This window comes from Octopus bimaculoides, chromosome 13 (genome assembly GCF_046866305.1).
Source record: "Octopus bimaculoides isolate indiv1 chromosome 13, ASM4686630v1, whole genome shotgun sequence".
NCBI classification, from domain to species: Eukaryota; Metazoa; Mollusca; class Cephalopoda; order Octopoda; family Octopodidae; genus Octopus; species Octopus bimaculoides.
The window spans coordinates 45449365-45470254 of record NC_142940.1 but is presented as its reverse complement, the minus strand read 5'-3'; the positions used below and the strand labels follow the sequence as shown (position 1 = coordinate 45470254).

Here is a 20890-nt window from a genome sequence, read left to right as displayed (position 1 = left end):
ATATGCTTTGTTCCATTCTGTTATAAAACATATCTTCATGCTTTCAAAGATGAAAAAAAAAAAAATAGAAACAAAAGGCCATAAAAAAAAAAAAATGAACAAGTCTCTAATTAAATGATTTTGCAGATGAAAGTGGAGAATCACTTTTCCTGTTTTTACCAAGAAAATTCTTTCTCGTACAGCTGATTTTGGATATAATATGGTTTCTAAGTCTGTGTTTTATGATGTTCACGAAAGAATAAACAAGAGAGAAGTGAGGCATGTTGATTCTTCCAATACAGTGTTCGATATTCAATTTCCATCAAATGCCAACATAAATTTCTCTAATTGGCTATTATAGCTAAGAATTGTCCACCAGTTCCTCATACAGTTCATTGGGTCCTGTGCTCATATTGAATTTATTTAGTTTGCATAAGATTCTATTACTTTCTGTCGATACAATATTATATATATATATATATATATATATATATATATATATATATATATATATATATATATACATATATATATACATACACACACACACTTGTTGCAACAGTCGTTATTGAATAAAAATAAGAGTACCTAATACAACCATTGACAAGAATAATGATAATACAAGCTATAGAATGTATCGTACATGCACCTATCATCATTTAGCATCTGTGTTCCATGCTATTTAAGGACTGTACTGAAATCCAATTTCAGCCTTAACATGGCTTCTACAGTTGGATGCCTTTCGTAATGTCAACCACTTTACAGAGTGTAGTGGGTGCATTTTTTGCAATACATGCTACTTGTTGGAAGACAAGACCATCTCAACCAAGTGAGGGTGCAGTATTGAGGGAGGTGGCTTTGTGTCAGATGTTTAGAGGTTAAGGTATGATAGAGGGATAGGAACAGGTGTCTTGTAGAAGGGACACATGGCTAGCTGCAAAAGGAGAAAAATTGGTGAAGATGAGGTGGCAGATTACAAGAAGAGAGAATAAGGACAGAAGATCAGGAATGGGTGGATGGTTAAGTTTGCAAGTGTCTAAAAGGAGAGTGGAGATGGTTAGAGATGGAGATAGTGAATGGTGACACCAGGTGGAGGTGTGGTCAACTGTAACTCTCAGTTTGGGGGAGCAGTAAATAAGAATAGAAGTGGGTTTAGGAAGGGGAGGTGGTAAGTAGCAGTATATAAAGAGGAGTTGATGAGCAACAATATAAAACTAGATATATGAGAAGCAAGGAGATGATGTAAAGTGTTGGGGGGAGTCAGAGGTATGTAAGGGTGGATGCAGTGAGTGACAAAGGTAGGTGGGGGGAGAATCATCTATGGTAGATATTAGAGGGTGCTCATGGGAAAGGGGCATTCACTAGGAAAATAAAACAGTAAGGTATGACATTGAGAAAATGGGATGGTTGACAAGGGAGGTGGTTCAAAGGAGACAGGGTATCTTTGAGCACAAAAGGGGTATGAAATATATACAGTTCTGTTTTCATATTAATTGCAGCAGCTGAATAATAGTATTGCAGCTAGAAGAGTTATGGAAGGACAGTCAGTTATGGAGAAGGCTTAGTAAAGAAAGCTTGGGTGTGGGGACAGAGGCATAAATGATATGCTTTTAGAATCTTGTTTTTCACTAAGATGGTTGGGTCTTCTTAAGCATATTGAACTGTCAATTATCTCAGTCCTTTGTCAACTGTGAGGTTCAACAACCAGAGGTTGGTCCTGGCAACCTCATCCCATGTCTTCCTGGTTCTCTTTCTTTAACAGGTTCCAACCACATTTAGCAATCAGGACTTTTCCATGCAGCTGTCCTCATAACATATGCATCCTCATACATGAACACACCAGTACACTACATCTCATGCTTCTTATACCCAATTTTGTTCCCATCACATTCGCACTTTGTCATACATGTACTCTGACATTGCACATCCAGCAGAGCATGCCAGCTTTATTTCTTTCTAATCTTTGCATGTTCTCAGCATAAATGACCCATGTTACATGACCATAGAGCATTGCAGTTCATGTGCATGTATAATAATGCTTACATGTGATGTATCATACAATTTGCTTTCACTCTGAGAGAGTGAAAGCACTTGTTACTACCAGAGGTAACAGCTCTCTATACTTTCTCAGCCAATTCTTATTCCAGCAACTATACATATGCATGAATGTACATTTATGTAAATGTATGCATATTATATATTTTTTATTTATTTATGTATTTATGCGTTTCAGCCAAGTGGCTGCAGTCATGCTGGAGCACCACCATGTTTTGGGATTTCGGTTGTAGTGGTAGGTGATTTTAAAGTTGTAGTTATAGTGGTGATGGCTTTAATGATTAGTGCGGTAGCGGAGTTGGAGTGGGGTATCACTGTAGTAGTGGTAAGAGTTGCAATATTGTGATAGTGGTCTTTGCGATGACTGCAGTCGTTGTGACAGTAGTATATTAAAGTAAATGATAGGGCGGCGGGCGAGCTGGTCGAATCATTAGCAGGTGAGGCAAATGCTTAGCGGCATTTCGTCCGTCTTCAAATTTGAGTTCAAATTCCACGATATATGCATGCACGCACGTACACAGACTTTATATGTAACTCATTTTCTCCAGTTTCATTCCTTCTTAGTTTTCTCCTCCCGATCACAATAGAGTTTTATACATATGTACGTCGATACAAACATATGTATACATGCATATGTACATCCATACAAACATATGTATACATGTCGACGAGCTGGCAGAAACGTTAGCACACCAGGTGAAATGCTTAGCGGTATTTCGTCTCCCGTTTCGTTCTGAGTTCAAATTCCGCTGAGGTCGACTTTGCCTTTCATCCTTTCGGGGTCGATAAATTAAGTACCAGTTACGCACTGGGGATTGATGTAATCGACTTAATCTCCATGTCTGTCCTTGTTTGTCCCCTCTATGTTTAGCCCCTTGTGGGCAATAAAGAAATAACAAACATATGTATACATGCATAGATATGTGTGTGTGCATGTGTGTGTGTGTATTACTTTTAATTGGTAGAAGTTACAAAGTGACTCTAGGGCTGAGAGTTTTGTGCATGGCACCAACCAAAAGTTTTGGTAAGTGCTATGCAGGAAATGTATGTGCTGATGTTTGGAGTTCTATCCATCCTGTTTGTACTATCAAACCTCCCCCCACTCTCTCTCTCTCTCTGATTTTTCCTAGAGCATTCTTTCAGTTTCTTTCTCTCCATTACTATTTATCTACCTCTCCCTCTATTTTTCTCTCTCGTCCTTATTATCTTCCTTGGTTTCTTACATTTTTCAGCTTTGTCAAAACAATGTTGTTTACAAAAGCAAAGCAGAAAGCCTACAATAATAGCTGGAAGATTTTCCTTCAACAATAAAAGACCACCACAGAAACCAAATCGCTCATCTACCCCTCCACCAATCAAACTGCATTGAACGTAAAATAACAGACACAATAAACGGCAGGAAGAAGAAGTGATGTGATTAATTAAAGGCAATTGTTCTATCTCTGCTTTCAGCGAATGAATGAGGAAGAAAGAGGTAAGGAAAATGGGGGAAAGCTGGAAGAGAGTCAAGGATGATTAGAGAGATCTTCAGAGATGGGGAAGAGAAAGAGGCAGCTTCTATCGGAGGAGCTGTTGACATTGTATATCTATCTATTGTTGTTGGCACTCCGTCGCTTACGACGGCGAGAGTTCCAGTTGATCCGATCAACGGAACAGCCTGCTCGTGAAATTATCGTGCAAGTGGCTGAGCACTCCACAGACACATGTACCCTTAACGTAGTTCTTGGGGATATTCAGCGTGACAAGGCTGACCCTTTGAATTACAAGCACAACAGAAACAAGAAGTAACAGTGAGAGAAAGTTGTGGTGGAAGAGTACAGCAGGGTTCGCCACCATCCCCTGCCGGAGCCTTGTGGAGCTTTAGGTGTTTTCGCTCAATAAACACTCACAACGCCCGGTCTGGGAATCGAAACCGCGGTCCTATGACCGCGAGTCCGCTGCCCTAACCACTGGGCCATTGCGCCTCCATATCTATCTATACACAAAGGCCATCCTATTTTTATTTTCAGATTATCTTTTTATCTTTTCTTTATCTTTTACTTGCAAAAGTCATTGGACTGCAGCCACACTGCAGTACCACGATGAAGGGTCTTGTCAAAGGTCAACCCCACTACTTCTTTCATTTTTTTTTTAACTCTTTCACATTTAAACAGGCCACATTTGGCCCGAATATGCTACCTGCTTTATGTTGTAACCAGTCAGATCCAGCCTATCACACTTACCCTTCAATGCCATTATAAAATATACAATCACACCATCAATATGTTGAAACTGCAAAATAACGCATGATTAACTAAAAACAATATGAATGAAAAGAATAATCTGAGTGCTAAAGGGTTAAAGTTTGGTGCTTATTCTATCAATCTCTTTTGCCCAAACCACTCACTAAGTTATGGAGAACATGAGCTGTCAAGTGGTGGGGAAGGACATACACAAACACAAAACACACAGAAATACAAACACATATACATGATGGGATTCCACACAGTTTCCTTCTACCAAATTCACTTACAAGACATTGATTAGCCCAGGGCTATGGTAGAAGTTTCTTGCTGAAAGTGCCACATAGTGGATCTGAACCTGAAGTCATGTAGCTGCAAAGTAAGCTTCTTAACCACACAGCCATGCCCATGGCTACTGTAATGATTACATTATCCAAAAGTATTCTCACATTTTTAACCCTTTAGCATTGAGATTACTTTGTCAAATGTAATGCTTATATATTCACATTGTTTTGAATTACTCATGCATTATCATGTAACTTTCAGATTTCAATGTGATTGCTTATTTTCAGAATGACATTGTTGGCTAGGTGTGAGAGTCTGGATCTGGCCAGTTTGAACATAAAACAGGAGAGATATTTGGGCTAGATATGGTTGGTTTAAATACTAAAGGGTTAAGACAGTAGGATGTAAATTCTGGGATATTTTTGCTATTATTTCTAGCTGGTTGAGAAACTATGCACTTACTCCCTCATCTACTTATCTGTTCACTGACTGGATAGGAGTGTTACTGTCATAGGAAGAGATATTGTGACTATAAACGGTTTGTTTACTACCACCAAAGACAATGTCGTGGCTACGAAAAGGACTGTTAACTGCCACCAGAGACAATGCTGTGGCTATAAACAGTTCATTTAATGTAATCAGAAACAGTATCATGGACATGAACAGTTTGTTTACTGTTATCAGAGGTAGTGTTGTAACTATAAACAGTTTGTTTGCAATCATTGGAGGCAGTGTAGTGACAATAAACAAAACAGTTTAGTGTTATTTGAGGCAGTGTTAGAGTCATTCATAACTATAAACAGGACAGGTAACCCTCGCTCACTGACTTATCTACCAGGCTGTAAAGAAACAACAGAAGCAGATATTTGCTATACCACAACAAAACACCGTCTTTAAATCCTGTTATATGAACAAGCTAGTGAGATATGTATTTTGGGAGATTTCTTTGAATCAGAAACACTATCATCATCAACAAAAACAACACTTTGATGTTCACAAGGGCCAGACAGATGCCCTTCTAGTCTGCAACCCTCATCTGTTTCCCATTAAGGTAATATTTCCCAATGATCAGATAGATTTGTATGGAAGATTGGAAACAAAGAACATCACTTGTATAATGAAAGAGAAGAATAAGTACTGAGCTTTGTTGTACACCTTCTTCCACCAGGATCTTCTACATGAACAAATTGCCTTAATCTTGATTCTACTTTAATCTTCTTTCATGTTTCTCTGGATAATTCTTGAGACAATCAATGTCTTTGACATCAACAAATACAAAATAAGGTTGTTTGTTCAGTATTCTTCGCAAATTACTGAATTAACAGCAACTATGGATCCATATTCTAGAACAAACTCAAACTACAATCTATTTCAATAGCATCCAGTACTACCTTGTCAATGGTTCACTACACCATAACACCTTGATTATTCCGTTTACGTGAAAGAAAGAAAGAGAGAGAGAGAGAAGTGAGGAGGGAGAGAAGAGAAGAGGGAGAGAAGAGAAGAGGGAGAGAAGAGAAGAGGGAGAGAAGAGAGAGTAGGAAGAGGAAAGACAGGGAGAGGAGGAAGGAGAGAGGGATGAGAGATGAGGAGAGGAGCTAGGAGAAGGGGAAGAAAAAAGAGAGATGAAGCTGAGAAAGAGACAGACTGACAGAAACAAAAACTGTGTGTATGTGTGTGTGTGTGTGTGTGTGTGTCTGTGTGTGTCTGTGTGTGTGTGTCTGTCTGTGTGTGTGTGTGTGTGTGTGTGTGTGTGTTGTGTGTGTGAATAGTATGAGCATGATTGTGTTTTATGTGTGCATGCATCTACTTCTGTACATATGCATCTATGCACTCATGCACCTGTAATCATGAGAGAGAGAGAGAGAAAGAGAGAAAGAGAGAGAGAGTGTGAATAAAAATCAGAGGAAATTAACTCACCTGGCTGTGAAAGTTTAAGAAGAGATGTATAAACATCTTGACAGTCTCTTTCACGTGGGATGATAAATGTGATGGCCATAAAGTTTTTGTATTTGATGTAAAGTGGGCTCCCCGCTGTCGTTATAGGATGTTTCTCTACACTTCCTATGTACATGTGAAGAATCTGGAAAAAAAAAACAAGAAAAACATCATTACTACTAATAATAATAATACTGATGATGATGATGATGATGATGATAAGAATATATGATTACTAACAGCAGTGGTGGTGATGACAACAAAATTACATTAGTAATACTAACGATCATAAGAATAAAAGGTACTAAAAGCATTGATTGTGATGACAGTAGTGGGGGTGGTGGTGGTGGTGGTGAAGATGATGACAATAACAGTGATAATATAAGATTCTATTAACAATGATGATGATGATGGTGATGGTTGCGATAGTGGTGGTGAAGATGATGATGATGATGATAACAATGATGATGGTGATGGTGGTGGTGGTGGTAAGGATGCTGTTGATGGTGATGACGATATTCACAACACAAATATTTCTTACATGATTATTAACATTTCCTTATGACCTTGTTGTTACATATACAGGCTTAAAAGCATTTTCATTGAGCAAATTGTAGTTATTATTGATATAAATTTTAATTAGAGAGTTCTTGTTTTAGCATACAACTATATTATAACGCATCCAGAATGACTGAATATACCTATTCAGTTTTAGTTATTTATTTGTCAATGCGTAACTAAAATCCCGGGACTAACACAACAGAGAAAACATTACAACCGGGTAGCACCATTCACACATACTATATATCTCCTATTTTACTGTGGGGTAGCCAGGTATCTCTTCAATATCAAGACTCCCGTGCTCGTTCCTCTATCATACTTTAACCCTCCAACACCTGGCATGAAGTTACCCCCACCCCTGTCTTAAATATCCTTCCCACTTTGTAAACAACTTGGTGACTTCACTAATGCTGGTAACATGAAAAAACAAAAAAAAAAAACACTCATTAGGAAGGTATCCGGCCATAGAAACTGCGCGGAAGCAAGCATTGAAGCTTGAAGCAGTCCTGCTGCTCATTGGATCCTGTCAAACTGTTCAACCCATGCTAGTACAGGAAACAGATATTAAATGATGATAATGTTGATTACTCCAGTGGCTGCATGGTGGGTAGTTTGCTTACCAACCACATGGTTCCTGGTTCAGTCCCACTGCATGACACCTTGGGCAAGTGTCTTCTATTATAGCCTTGGGCTGACCAAAGTCTTGTGACTGGATTTGGTAGATGGAAACTGAAAGAAGCCCATCATATATAAATATATATATATATATATATATATATATATATATATATAGATAGATATAGATATATATATATGTTTGTGTGCCTGTGTTTGTCCCCCCACCATCGCCTGACAACCAAAGTTGGTGTGTTTACATCCCCGTAACTTAGCTGTTCGGCAAAAGACAACGATAGAATAAGTACTAGGCTTACAAAGAATAAGTCCTGGGATTGATTTGCAGACAGAATGCATAGCTTGAAGATCACGGAGTCTCTCCAAACTAAGCTGCATTGAAAGGTCACAGTTCTGTTACTAAGGACATATAGTTAGAATGTCACAGGAAACGATCACTAGAAAGATTCTTCAAGCCAAGTCAACCCAGAGGAGACCTAGCAGTAGACCAAAAGCAAGACATTTGGATAACATCCTTAGTCTCGGTTGGTCAGCTTGGGAATCCATCTGGAAAAAGGTTGCTTCTGATAGGGCTCTACAGAGGAAATACCAGTGGAAACTACTCCAATGACCCTCCCAGAAATAGTGGGTGGCAAAAATGAATGAATGGATGGAAATATATGTTGCATGTCTGTGTAAAGTGCGTAAAGAAATGCCAAGCTCTAAATGTGGAGGGAACCTGTGGAAGGGGTAGACCAAGAAGACGTGGGATGAAGTGGTGAGAAAGAATCTTCTGACATTGGGTTGCTTCACTGAAGAAATGACAAGGGCATTTTATTCTTAAGACTACATTATTTAAAGAGTCCCCTTCTTTTTTTTGTACTTTGGCTCTGTTCAGAGGGGAATTTAGCTGCTTTTTCAAGCTAGTATAGAAATCAAACAAGCTTTTTTTACAATGGTACATCTAACAACTTGATGAAATTTGTAGCAGTATTGGCCATAAAATTTACTATCAGAGAAAAAATCTCAGACATTTTGTAGATTTTTGTCTGTATTTTCTAGAAAAATCCTCATGTCTTAATTAGATCTTGATTAATTATGCATAAGCCAGTTTTGTTGGTATCAGTAGATAAAGCATCAATAAATAACTACACAGTCTGCTTGAAACAAGATTCCATCTTATTATTCAAATCTTATGGTCATAAGAGAAATTTAAAAGACTTCTGTAATAGAAAACTGTTCTCATTCAATGTGTAACAGAAGATAAGACTTAAAACAACAACAAAAACATAAACAGTGCTGCCACACACAACACACACACACACACACACACACACACACACACACACACACACACGTACAAACAACACTCATGGAAATTCTATATATTTTGAAAATTCTAACATAGTTCGATGGTTTATTAAAAACCATGAAATTATACACATTTATGTATTTATTATGCAAGATTCCTGATGTGAAATCATGTGTTGAAATAGATATTATTATACGTGAGGGTGGTCATATTTTGCCAACTAAACACATGCACTATATATTTTATATTTGGTCTTCACCACAACTTTATTACCTCTGCCTTAGCGAAGATGGAGGTATTGTCTGTTTGTCCATGAACAAGATATCTCATGAACTGCTGGATGGATTCGGATGAAACTTTCAGGGATGTTTGGCCTTATGATTGGCACGAACTGATTAGCTTTTGGAATTGATCCAGTACCAGACAAGGATTCTGGATTTTTTTTTTTTTTTGATTTTTTTTTACTTCATTTTTGAGAGCAGTCATCATCATCATCATCATCATCATCGTTTAACGTCCGCTTTCCATGCTAGCATGGGTTGGACGATTTGACTGAGGACTGGTGAAACCGGATGGCAACACCAGGCTCCAGTCTGATTTGGCAGAGTTTCTACAGCTGGATGCCCTTCCTAACGCCAACCACTCAGAGAGTGTAGTGGGTGCTTTTACGTGTCACCCGCACGAAAACGGCCACGCTCGAAATGGTGTCTTTTATGTGCCACCCGCACAAGCCAGTCCAGGGGCACTGGCAACGATCTCGCTCGAAAATCCTACAGGAGCCAGTCAGGCGGTACTGGCAACGGCCACGCTCAAAATGGTGCATCTCATGTGCCACCCGCACAAGAACCAGTCCAGGGGCACTGGCAACGATCTTACTTGGCTTGCCGGGTCTTCTCACGCACAGCCCATTTCCAAAGGTCTCGGTCCGTAGTCATCGCCTCGGTGAGGCCCAATGTACGAAGGTCTTGCCTCACCACCTCAGCCCAGGTCTTCCTGGGCCTACCTCTTCCACGGGTTCCCTCAACTGTTAGGGTGTGGCACTTTTTCACGCAGCTATCCTCCTCCATTCTCACCACATGTCCATACCAGCGCAATCGTCTCTCTTGCACGCCACAACTGATGCTTCTAATGTTCAGCTTTTCTCTCAAGATACTTACACTCTGACGGGTATTCACATTGACATTACACATCCAACGGAGCATACTGGCTTCATTCCTTGCGAGCTTACGTATGTCCTCAGCAGTTACAGCCCATGTTTCACTGCCATGTAGCATGGTTGTTCGTACGCATGCGTCATACAGTCTGCCTTTTACTCTGAGTGAGAGTCCCTTTGTCGCCAGCAGGGGTAAGAGCTCTCTAAACTTTGCCCAGGCTATTCTTATTCTAGCAGCTACACTTTCAGCGCACCCACCCCCACTACTAACTTGGTCGCCCAGATAGCGGAAGCTATCGACTACCTCTAGTTTTTCACCCTGGAATGAGATAGAAGTTGTTTCCTGTTTGTTTGCAGTCTTTATTGCACCTGAACATCTGCCACAAACAAAAACTAACTTGCTAGTTAACCTGCCTTTGATGTTGCTGCACCTCTTATGTGTCCATAGCTTGCACCGGGTACATCTTATAGAGTTACTACCTACTCCTTTTCTACATACTGAGCAGGGCCATCTACCTGAAGGGGTTTGTGTTTTATCTACCTTCCTACTTATTAGGATTTTGGTTTTAGCTAGGTTGACTCTAAGGCCCTTCAATTCTAGACCTTGCTTCCACACCTGAAACTTCTCCTCTAGTTCTGATAGTGACTCCGCAATTAGGGCAAGGTCATCAGCATAGAGGAGCTCCCAGGGGCAACCTGTCTTGAACTCCTCTGTGATTGCCTGGAGGACTATGGTAAATAATAGGGGGCTGAGGACGGAACCTTGGTGGACCCCTACCTCTACCCGGAATTCATTGCTGTACTCATTTCCAACCCTCACCTTACTGGCCGCATCTCTGTACATGGCTCGCACAGCTCTCACTAGCCATTCTTCTATCCCAAGTTTCCTCATTGACCACCAGATAAGGGATCGGGGGACCCTGTCAAAGGCTTTCTCCATGTCAACGAAAGCCAGGTACAGAGGTTTATCCTTGGCTAGGTATTTCTCTTGCAACTGTCTCACTAGAAATAAGGCATCAGTAGTGCTTTTACCTGGCACGAACCCAAACTGCATCTCATCTAAATTGATTCGCTCCCTAATTAGTTGGGCTATGACCCTCTCTGTAACTTTCATAACCTGATCTAACAGCTTGATGCCTCTGTAATTATTTGTATCTAAAGCGTCCCCTTTACCTTTGTAGCAGTTGACTATGATGCTGCTACACCAGTCATAGGGTATGACTCCTTCGTGTATCACCTGGTTCGTAATACGGGTGACTAGGCTATAGCCAACACTGCCAGATATTTTGAGCATCTCTGCAGTGATTCCTGATGGGCCGGGGGCTTTCCCGGTCTTCATACTCTTAATTGCTTTATCTACCCTGGTACTATCAACTCGGATAGCTGGTCCCTCTATTGGGTCGACATAAGGCAGGCTCTCTTTCTCCCATTCATTCTCTTTATTAAGCAATCTATCGTAGTGGCATCTCCAGACCTCTTTCTTTGCATCCTCATTTAATGCAAGCGTACCATCATCCATGCGAACACATTTCTCTCCTACAACATCACTATTCTCTCTCCTACACTGTCTTGCAACCCGAAATACCTCGAGTCTTTGGTCCTCACGGCGCAGAACATTGGCAAATCTTTCCTTATCTGCTTCCCCTCTGGCTAAATAAACCTGTCGCCTAGCCTCCCTTCTGGCACATTGGTACAATTCCCTGCTACCACCGTTCTTCCAGTCCTTCCAAGCTTGTTTCTTTTGTCTAATAGCCCTGTCTACCTCCTTGTTCCACCACCACGTTACTCTGGGTTGGGAGGGGACCTTACACCACCCACAAATCTGGTCGGTGGCTTTCAACAGGTTGTCCCGCAGAAATCTCCAATTGTCTTCCACGTTGTATGATGCTATATCCCCTTCTATTTCGTTAAATGCTTCAAGTAACTTGTCTCTAAGTCTCTGTCCGTTTGCAGGGTCTTTAAGCTTCCACACCCTTCTTCTCCAAGCCTGTCTAATTCTGGGCACCCATTTTGCCTTGATCCCAAAGTCGCTAACTACTAGTCAGGTTCATTTTTAGTATTCTCATTTGTGAAAGCAGTCAAGTTTATTTCAGATATTCTCACTTTAAGAAAAATCTCTGGTTAATTGCTGAGAGGACGTTGGTGTTGCCTTGGTGGAGGTTTGTGCTCTCTGAGTGTTCTTGTTATTATTACTTTAGTTTCTTAGTCAAAGCTCTTTCGTCAACCATCTTGTGACTGCATCAGTGACTCTATGGTGCACGTGTTTAATTGATGAAATATGACCATCCCCAAGTATAACAAATCAAACCTTGTGCCAGAATTAGAATAATAATACCACCACCACCACTGCTGCTGCCACCACCACCACCATCATCATCATTATCATCAAGGCAGTGAACTGACAGGATCATTACCGTGCTGGCCAAAATGCTTAGCAATATTTCTTCTGGCTTTACAGTTTGAGTTCGAATTCTGCCAAAATTAAGCTTTGCTTTTCATCTTTTCAGGGTCAGTGAAATTAGTAAAATTAGTTCAGCACTGGGATTGATGTAATTGACTAGATCCCTCCCCCAAAATTTCAGGCCTTATGTCTATAGTAGAAAGGATTATTATTTACTGCTTTCATCTTTTTTTAGAGATTTTCTAACTAACTAATTTGATTATTGTTATTATGACAATTATCAAAGCAGTAACCTGGCAGAATTGTTAACAAGTTGGACAAAATGCTTGGCAACATTTCACCTGGCATTTCATATTCTAAGTTCAAATGCTGCAAGGTCAACTTTACATTTCATCCTTTTGGGGTTGATGTAACTGACTTCCCTTCCCCTCAAAATTGCTGGACTTGTGCCAAAATTAGAAAGAATTATTATCATTATGAAGTAAAAAAAGAAAGAAAAATTTTCCTTAATATCAACACTTTTGTTGCCACATTTCTGTTGAAGTACAATACTGTTGCTTCGATTAATTTTGAAAATAATGAAAAATTTATTGAAATCACTTTATCAGTATTAAATGGGTGTTTGGAACATGATTTAAAATGAAATTTTGACAGGAGGTTTTAATTTAGATTGCTTTAAACAGGGAATTCATATCATAGAATTAAGAGTCGGCTCAGGCAGGGTGGTGTCAAAAGTGTTAAGCCAAAGATTCAATATGTTAAACCTTGACCATCAGAGAAGCAGTCCCAAAAGTCATTGTCTTTTGACAGCTTCTGAACAGTAATTTCTATTTCTTCTTAATGTTTCTCACATTAAATAATTGTTGTATTGCCATTGTCAGCATCAGCATCATTATCATCATTTAACGTCTGTTTTCCATACTGGCATGGGTTGAACAGCTTGACAGGAGCTGGTAAGCCAGAGGACTGCACCAAACTCCACTGTCTGTTTTGGTGTGGTTTTTACGACTGGATGCCCTTCCTAACGCCAACCACATTACATTCTATAAACAATAATTAGTGAAGGCATGTGTCACAGTGGTTTGGGTGTTGCACTAACAATCGCAAGATCATGGTTTCAATTTCTGGAGTGAAACATTTTATTTCACATTGCTTCAGTTCACTCAGCAGTAAATGAATAACCCTGTGATGGACTGGCATCCCATTTCGAAGAAGTGCTGTGATCTTGGCCACCATGGAAACCAAGTAATCGGCTGGCCTTTATAAATCCTAGGACTCCAGGGGTTACAGTTACTTATTTTACTTTTTAAGCAATGATTAGTCATTCATTCATGTAATCACCCTCTTACATCATGTTACCCTTTATGACAGTCATCCAAGTCATTGTGAGAGACTCTAGGCAGTAGATCAACCTGCAAGAAATAGCAACCAAATCTCCTTTAAATCACATCCTATCATCTTACACAAGGAATCGATTCATTAAATCATGTAAGCTTAAATATGTCTAAAAAAGACAAGACACTAACAGCTGAAATGTCTTTGATTATAAGTCTGCTCAATCACAGTTAACCTGGGGCTAAACAGCAACATGACAACAATAAATCTTTTAGACATAGCACTCACAACACTCTAAGGAAACAGCTGGAAGTTACTGTTTTGCGTTCCTGGTAAATGTTGATTGACCACAGTTTATGTTTTGTTCCTGACTTCAATTTTCTACTTGAGCTACTTCAGATTTCAAAAGATCAATAAACTGTAAATAAGCTAGAGCTACATCATCATCATCTTCATCATTAAGGTCCACTTTTCCAAACTACTGTGGATCACCTGGAATTTGTTGAGGCAGGTTTTCTACTGCTGGATGCCCCTCCTGTTGCCAAACCCTCACCTACTTCCAGGCAAGATAATATTTCCCTCTAGTCAGACATTGCTTATCATGGAAAACTGTAAACAAACAACATTGCTTGTATGACACTGATGCTTGTTTTTGCAACCATCTCATGATGTCCAGACGGATGCATACATGCAAGCACACTCTTCCAATTTCTGTTAAGCTAATCCGCTCACAAGGCTTTGGTCGGCTTGGAGCTACTGTAGAAGACACTTGCTCAAGTGTCACACAGTAGGATTGGATTTAAGACAACATGGTCAGGAAGCAAGCTTCTTAATCACACAGCCATGCCTATGTGACAAACAAGCATTATATTAACTTGTAATACTTGGCTCACATCCTTCCGTATGAAAAAAACTATGAGAGGCTGGTTTCCTATCCTAAGAGTGCAAACTGTTAATGGAGAAAAGGCTGGGATAAATACCAGTACACACTTTTTTTAATATACACAGCATTTCAAAGAAGCTGATAATCAACCCAAGTCTGTGGCATTTGGAAAAACAAAAGTTGAATAAAACCTATTGAGTGAGAAATATTAAATGTTAACTTATGTGAGAGCCAGTAGCACATATAGATACAAGTGAGTTGAAAGAACAGAAGAGTTACTGAAAATATTAGAATATATGTGGAGCTGATAGACATTCAGCTTGTCTTGGCAACAGTATCCTTTGGTGCTGGAAGCATACATACACACATGCATGCGGAAATACATAGATAGAATGAGAAAGAAGGAGAGGATGGAGGGAAGGAGAGAGACTGAGAGAATGAAAGAGAGAGGGAAAAGAAGGAGGGAGAGAATGAGAGAAATATTGGTTTCAGATTTTGGCACAAGGCCAGCAATTTCAGGAGAGGGGCTAAGTTGGTTACATAAACCCCAGGGCTCATCTGTGACTTATTTTATTGACCTCAAAAGGATGATGAAAAGCAGAATTTGAAATCAAAATAATGACATACGAAATGTCATTAACCCTTTAGTGTTTAAACCGGCTATATCCGGCCCAAATATTCTACTCATTTTATGCTCAAACTGGCCAGAACCAGTATTTCACACCTACTCTGCAATGTCATTCTAAAAATAAGCAATTACATCTTTCAACTCTTAAAGCTACAAGATAATACCAGATTAATTTTTAAAAATGTAAACGAATAAGGATGACTTTTGACATATTAATTTGAACGCAAAAGGGTTAAGCATTTCGCCCAGCATGCTGATTCTACCAGTTCATTGCCTGGTAGAATCAGGCAATCAGTAATGCCAAATATTTAGTACCGAGATGGCTGTGCCAAGACACCATCTCATATCTGACAGGAATGGCAAAATATGGCTTGGTTGAATATCAGACCCATGGAAAAACAGGCACGTTGAAATGCTCCCACTCTAAAATATACAATATACAAACCATCGTTACTACACCAAGAATACCTTCACTCAGCCCACTTGCATCCCATTCGTGTATATTGAGTGGATATAAAGAAATGAATGAATGAAGATTACACAGTAATAGCCATTACTTAAAACTGGCAGAGAAGACATTTATTGTCAGAATAATTCTTCAAAGACATTACCATTCACTGCCATAATAGTAATAATAACCATATATTTCTATTCATTTAACATGAAAAAAAAAACAAACAAACAAAGAATGAATGCAATAACAAGAGGTTATAGAGAGATAAAAGAATTGAAACAAATAATTAATTACACAAGAATTTTAAAATAAAACACATACACACAAAACAAAGCAAAGAACAAACAAATGATTAATCCCACTTGAAACAATTCATTGCTTGTTTTTCATGTTCTTCAGAATTTTTTTTATTGCTTTATCATTTTCTTTTCTTTTCTTTTCTTTCCAACTTTTTACTTTCGTCAATTGTAATTGTGAAAATTTTCAGAAAAAAAAAATGCAACTGTCAATAAACTAAAACTCTAAAAACCAAAACCTTAATTCCAGTTGAATAGCATTCTATTTGAATAGAGAGAGCAATACTTCAAAACTAAATTCAAGATGTAATGGCTTGCCAACAGACAAGGAGACTGAATGGAAAATTCTTGACTGTCTTAAGTACATTACCTATTTTACAATAAAGCTTTCTTAGATGTAGTTGTTACTACTACTACTACTACTACTACTACTACTACTACTACCACCACTACCATCATCATTATGTTTACTATAAAGTGTTGAGTTGGTAGAATTGTTAGCAGGTCACACACAATGCTTAACAATATTTTGTCTGTCTTTATGTTCTGAGTTCAAATTCCACCTAGATCAACTTTGCCTTTCATGCTTTAGGGGTTGATAGAATAAGTACCAGTTGAGTATTAGGGTCAATGTAATCAACTTAGCCCCTTCCATCAAAATCGCCAGCCCTATGCCAAAATTTGAAACCATTATTAATATCATTATTACCATCATCATCACGATTACTTTCATTATAAAGGTGTCGAGCTGGTAGAATCATTAGCATGCCACACAAAATGCTTAGTAAACGAGGATTAAATAGTAAAGTAAATGACATATGGTTTGGTTCCCAGTTACTTTATCATTATGTTATTTTTCACTCTCACTTTACAAAACATTCATTTATCTGTTGTATGCATTTATTTATATTGCAGCTGGTGAACAATAACTTTGATGGTTACAGGTCGCCAACTGGCCAGTCACTGCTTCACAGTATATCTGGTAACACCAAGAGTAACAAAAAGTTGTTTGATGCGGAAGATTAAATACCACACAGGATACTTTGTATTTGAAAAGACCATTCTATCTGTTTACCTTCACTTTTTATTTTTAGTTCCTTTGCTGGGCTTCACATTATTCTGTGATATTCTTTTACTTGTTTCAGTCATTTGACTATGGCCATGCTGGAGCACTGCCTTAAAGGGCTTTAGTCAAAGAAATCAACCCCAGGACTTATTCTTTGTGAGCCTAGCACTTGTTCTATCGGTCGGTTTAGCCGAACTGCTAAGTTACAGGAACATAAACACATCGGCATCAGTTGTCAAGCGATGGCAGGAAGACAAACACAGATATGCAAACACACAAATATATACATATATATATATATATATATATATATACATATATACAATGGGCTTCTTTCAGTTTCTGTCTACCAAATCCACTCACAAGGCTTTGATTGGCCCAAGGCTATAGCAGAAGACACTTACTCAAGGTGCCATGCAGTGGAACTGAACCCAAAACCATGTGGTTGGGAAACAAGCTTTTTATCACACAGACACACACACACACACACATGACTGGCTTTCAAATCTACCAAATCCCATTCATAAGGCAACTGGTCAATCAGATGTGACAGAAGACACTTGTTTTTGGTGCCCCACATTGAAATTGAACCTACAACCAAGCAGTTGTAAAGTGAACTATCATTAATCTTATAGCATTTTGTATATCTTACTTAACATGGATATATTGCAGAAATCCACACAACTGGTATTTGTCACAAGAAAACATCATGTAGAGCAGTTTTATGACTATCTACAGAATATAACCACATTAAGTAAGATATGCAAAATGCTATTTTGAACTAACACTGCTTTGGCTGCTCATAACAAATTATTAATTTTCTGTTCATATACATGCATTTCTTTTATGCATGTTTCATTAAATACATGACTGTGTTCAAGTTTTATCTTTTTTATATTTTCTTGCTAGTTTGGTTGGTTGTTTGTTTTCTTACAGTTGCTTAGGAACAGTAGAATTCCTAAATCCATATTCAATGTTTCTAGATCTTCATGATCTCATTATGAAGAATTGAGTTGATGCTTGCTTTATTGAAAATTAAGTCTACAACGAAGACAGTCAGTATGAAAGTAACAACACAAAGGCCAAATATATTCAGTCCAATTCTTGATAATAAAACTGTGAAGGTCTAAAAACATTGGATATGGATTTACAAACTCTACTGCTCCAAATCAACTGTTAATAAAAAAAAAATATGAAAAATATAAAGTAAAACAGATAAAACTTGAACATAGTTGTTTATTTAATGAAACATGACTACACTATTAAGTGTATGTCTTCAACCTGGTCGCTGGTATTTTATTCTGCTGCATCAAGTTGTTACAGAAAGCACTGAAAGATTTGCATTTTTACTACATTTAATAAAAATAAAAATAATTTATTATGCTTTGAAATCCATTTTAGATTTGTATTGATGAAACTGATTTAAATATGCAATTAATATTGATTGATTTGCAATCAAATAGTGTGCTGAAATTATGATTTCAAGTTGAAATTTAAGAAAAGAAAATAATTTTTTTTTAAATTTGTTGTTGCAGGCAAATAACTACAGCAATATCAGGCATTGTTTCCATATTTGGAAATGCTTGTGTCAGTAAACAGCCATTTTCCTAGATTGAGTCACAAGACATAAAAATAAATAAAAATCACTCAAGATTAATCATTGATGCATGAAATGAGTTTATAGTTCAGAGTTTCCAATTTAATTTTTATTTTTAATTTTCTCAAGTCATGAGATTCATAAGGTCAGTTATCTGGGTTCTATGGCATATAAGTGACTAAGATCACAACATTCCCTCTGAATGGGAAACTGGACAATTTTAGGAGTCAAGGCCAGCAATTTTGACAGGGTGGACTCTGGCCTTACCAGCTCTGGAAAAACCATCCAGCCCATGCTAGCATAGAAAACAGATGTTGAATGATGATGGTGATGATGATGATGACAATGATGAAAGGAGAAGACAAGTTGATTACATGGACCCCAGTACTTGATTGGTACTTTATTTCATTAAATCCAAATGGATGAAAGACAAAACTGACATTGGGAGTATTTGAACTCAAAATGTTACAGAGTCGGAAGAAATGCTGCTAAGCATTTTGTCTGATATGCTAACAATTTTCTAACAAGGTAGAGGTTAGTGAGATGGATAGATGCAGTTAGAGGTGAAGTACATTCAACAAGTCCAGAGGAGCAGAGATTATTACTGTGGTGAATATAGAGACATAGGGAAGACAATTTCTATAAGTTAGTGGCTAAAGAGCATTGAATAGGAAATGGATTTGTTTTCTTATTTTTATAAAGCAGCCAAGTCATACAGTGACCAAACCACTAGGCTACTTCATATGACAGTGTGACAAACTTAAGTACTAAACAGTGTGAGGTGAAACTACAGAAGCAATGGACTGGGTACCTAACTGCTAGAGTACTTCAGGTAACATTGCAGCAATATATTGTGTGTTAAGAGCCACCAGACTACTTCAGATGACATTGCAACAGATTGTGTCAAACCACTTACCTCAGATGACAACATCACAAACCTAACCAATGAACTACTTCAGACTGGATACCTAACCCACGTCTCACCTGCTAGGTGGGCTTAGGAGAGAGATACAACAGAGCACTATTCCTACATCTTGAGACAGTGCTGTTGCACACACACACACATACATACAGACATAAACACATGCACACTTATATACACACATGCTAAGAAAGACTATTTTACTAACAGATTGGCATGATGTTGCTCAAAAACACACTCCATTCTCTGACCCACAGTAAAACTTCAACCCTTGGCCCATAAATATTTTGTATCTTTTCTCTGACTTTTTTCTACTACTACTACTACTACTACTACTACTACTACTAAAGTAGCCACTATTCCTTGGATCTGATTGGTCTTGTGCTAACATCATCCAAGCAACCTTGACTCACTTTCGTCTCCTCCTCCTCTTGTCACTCTTTCCACCCACACCAAGATTGCACAAACCAAGAGAATGGGGAAGGAGGGATGGGAAGGAGAAGGAAGAGAAGAGTAATGAGCTGAAAGGAGAGGGAAGAAATAAATGAGAGAAAGAGAAGAAAGAAGAAGAAGAAAAAAAGAAAGAGATGTTGAAAGAAGGAGAAAGGAAGATAATGAAAGGCAAAGAGATGAAGGAAGAAACAGATGAAGACAAGGAAGAGGGAAAATAATATACAGAAGAACTATAAAGAAGTAAATGATAAAGAAAGAAAAGAAGAAAGAAAAACAGTGCCTGCAGTAACAGCCATAAAAACTACAAGAACAAGAAATTCAACAACAATATCCAATAACAACAATGTCCAACAACAACATTTAATAAATCTAAGTGAGATCCAAGTAAATCAAATTGGATCAGAAACCTTCTAAAAATGGATGTTTGCAGTCAAGAGTGAAGTTCTAAGTGAATTAATTTGTAGCAAGTCAACTGTTCAGGAGTGGTACACTCCACTTCTTCAGCTAAAAATTACCATTCTCAGAGAGTTAAAATATCAACCCTCTCTTTGGTGGCTCCTATATTTCATTGTAAAGAAAAAGACAAAAAAAAAAAACAGAAAGGGTGCAGTGGAAATGTATTGGACCCATAATCCAGAGGTCCATAGATCAAAATTACAAGGTGCAGGCATGGCTGTGTGGTAAGAAGTTTGCTTCTTGACCACATGGTGCTGGGTTCAGTCCCACTGCGTGGCAACT

The 20890-nt window shown here is 38.4% G+C and overlaps 1 protein-coding gene across 3 annotated transcripts in view; it reads right to left on the bottom strand.

The window, feature by feature from the left end:
• Positions 1-20890, bottom strand: part of LOC106880692 (phosphatidylinositol-3,5-bisphosphate 3-phosphatase MTMR8) — a 225771-nt gene that overhangs the window by 60636 nt on the left and 144245 nt on the right. For all 3 annotated transcript variants that reach the window (XM_014930780.3, XM_014930764.3, XM_014930771.3), the window contains exon 3: positions 6462-6624. In XM_014930780.3, the coding sequence (XP_014786266.1) occupies positions 6462-6624 (163 nt within the window). The remainder of the gene's footprint in view (positions 1-6461; positions 6625-20890) is intronic.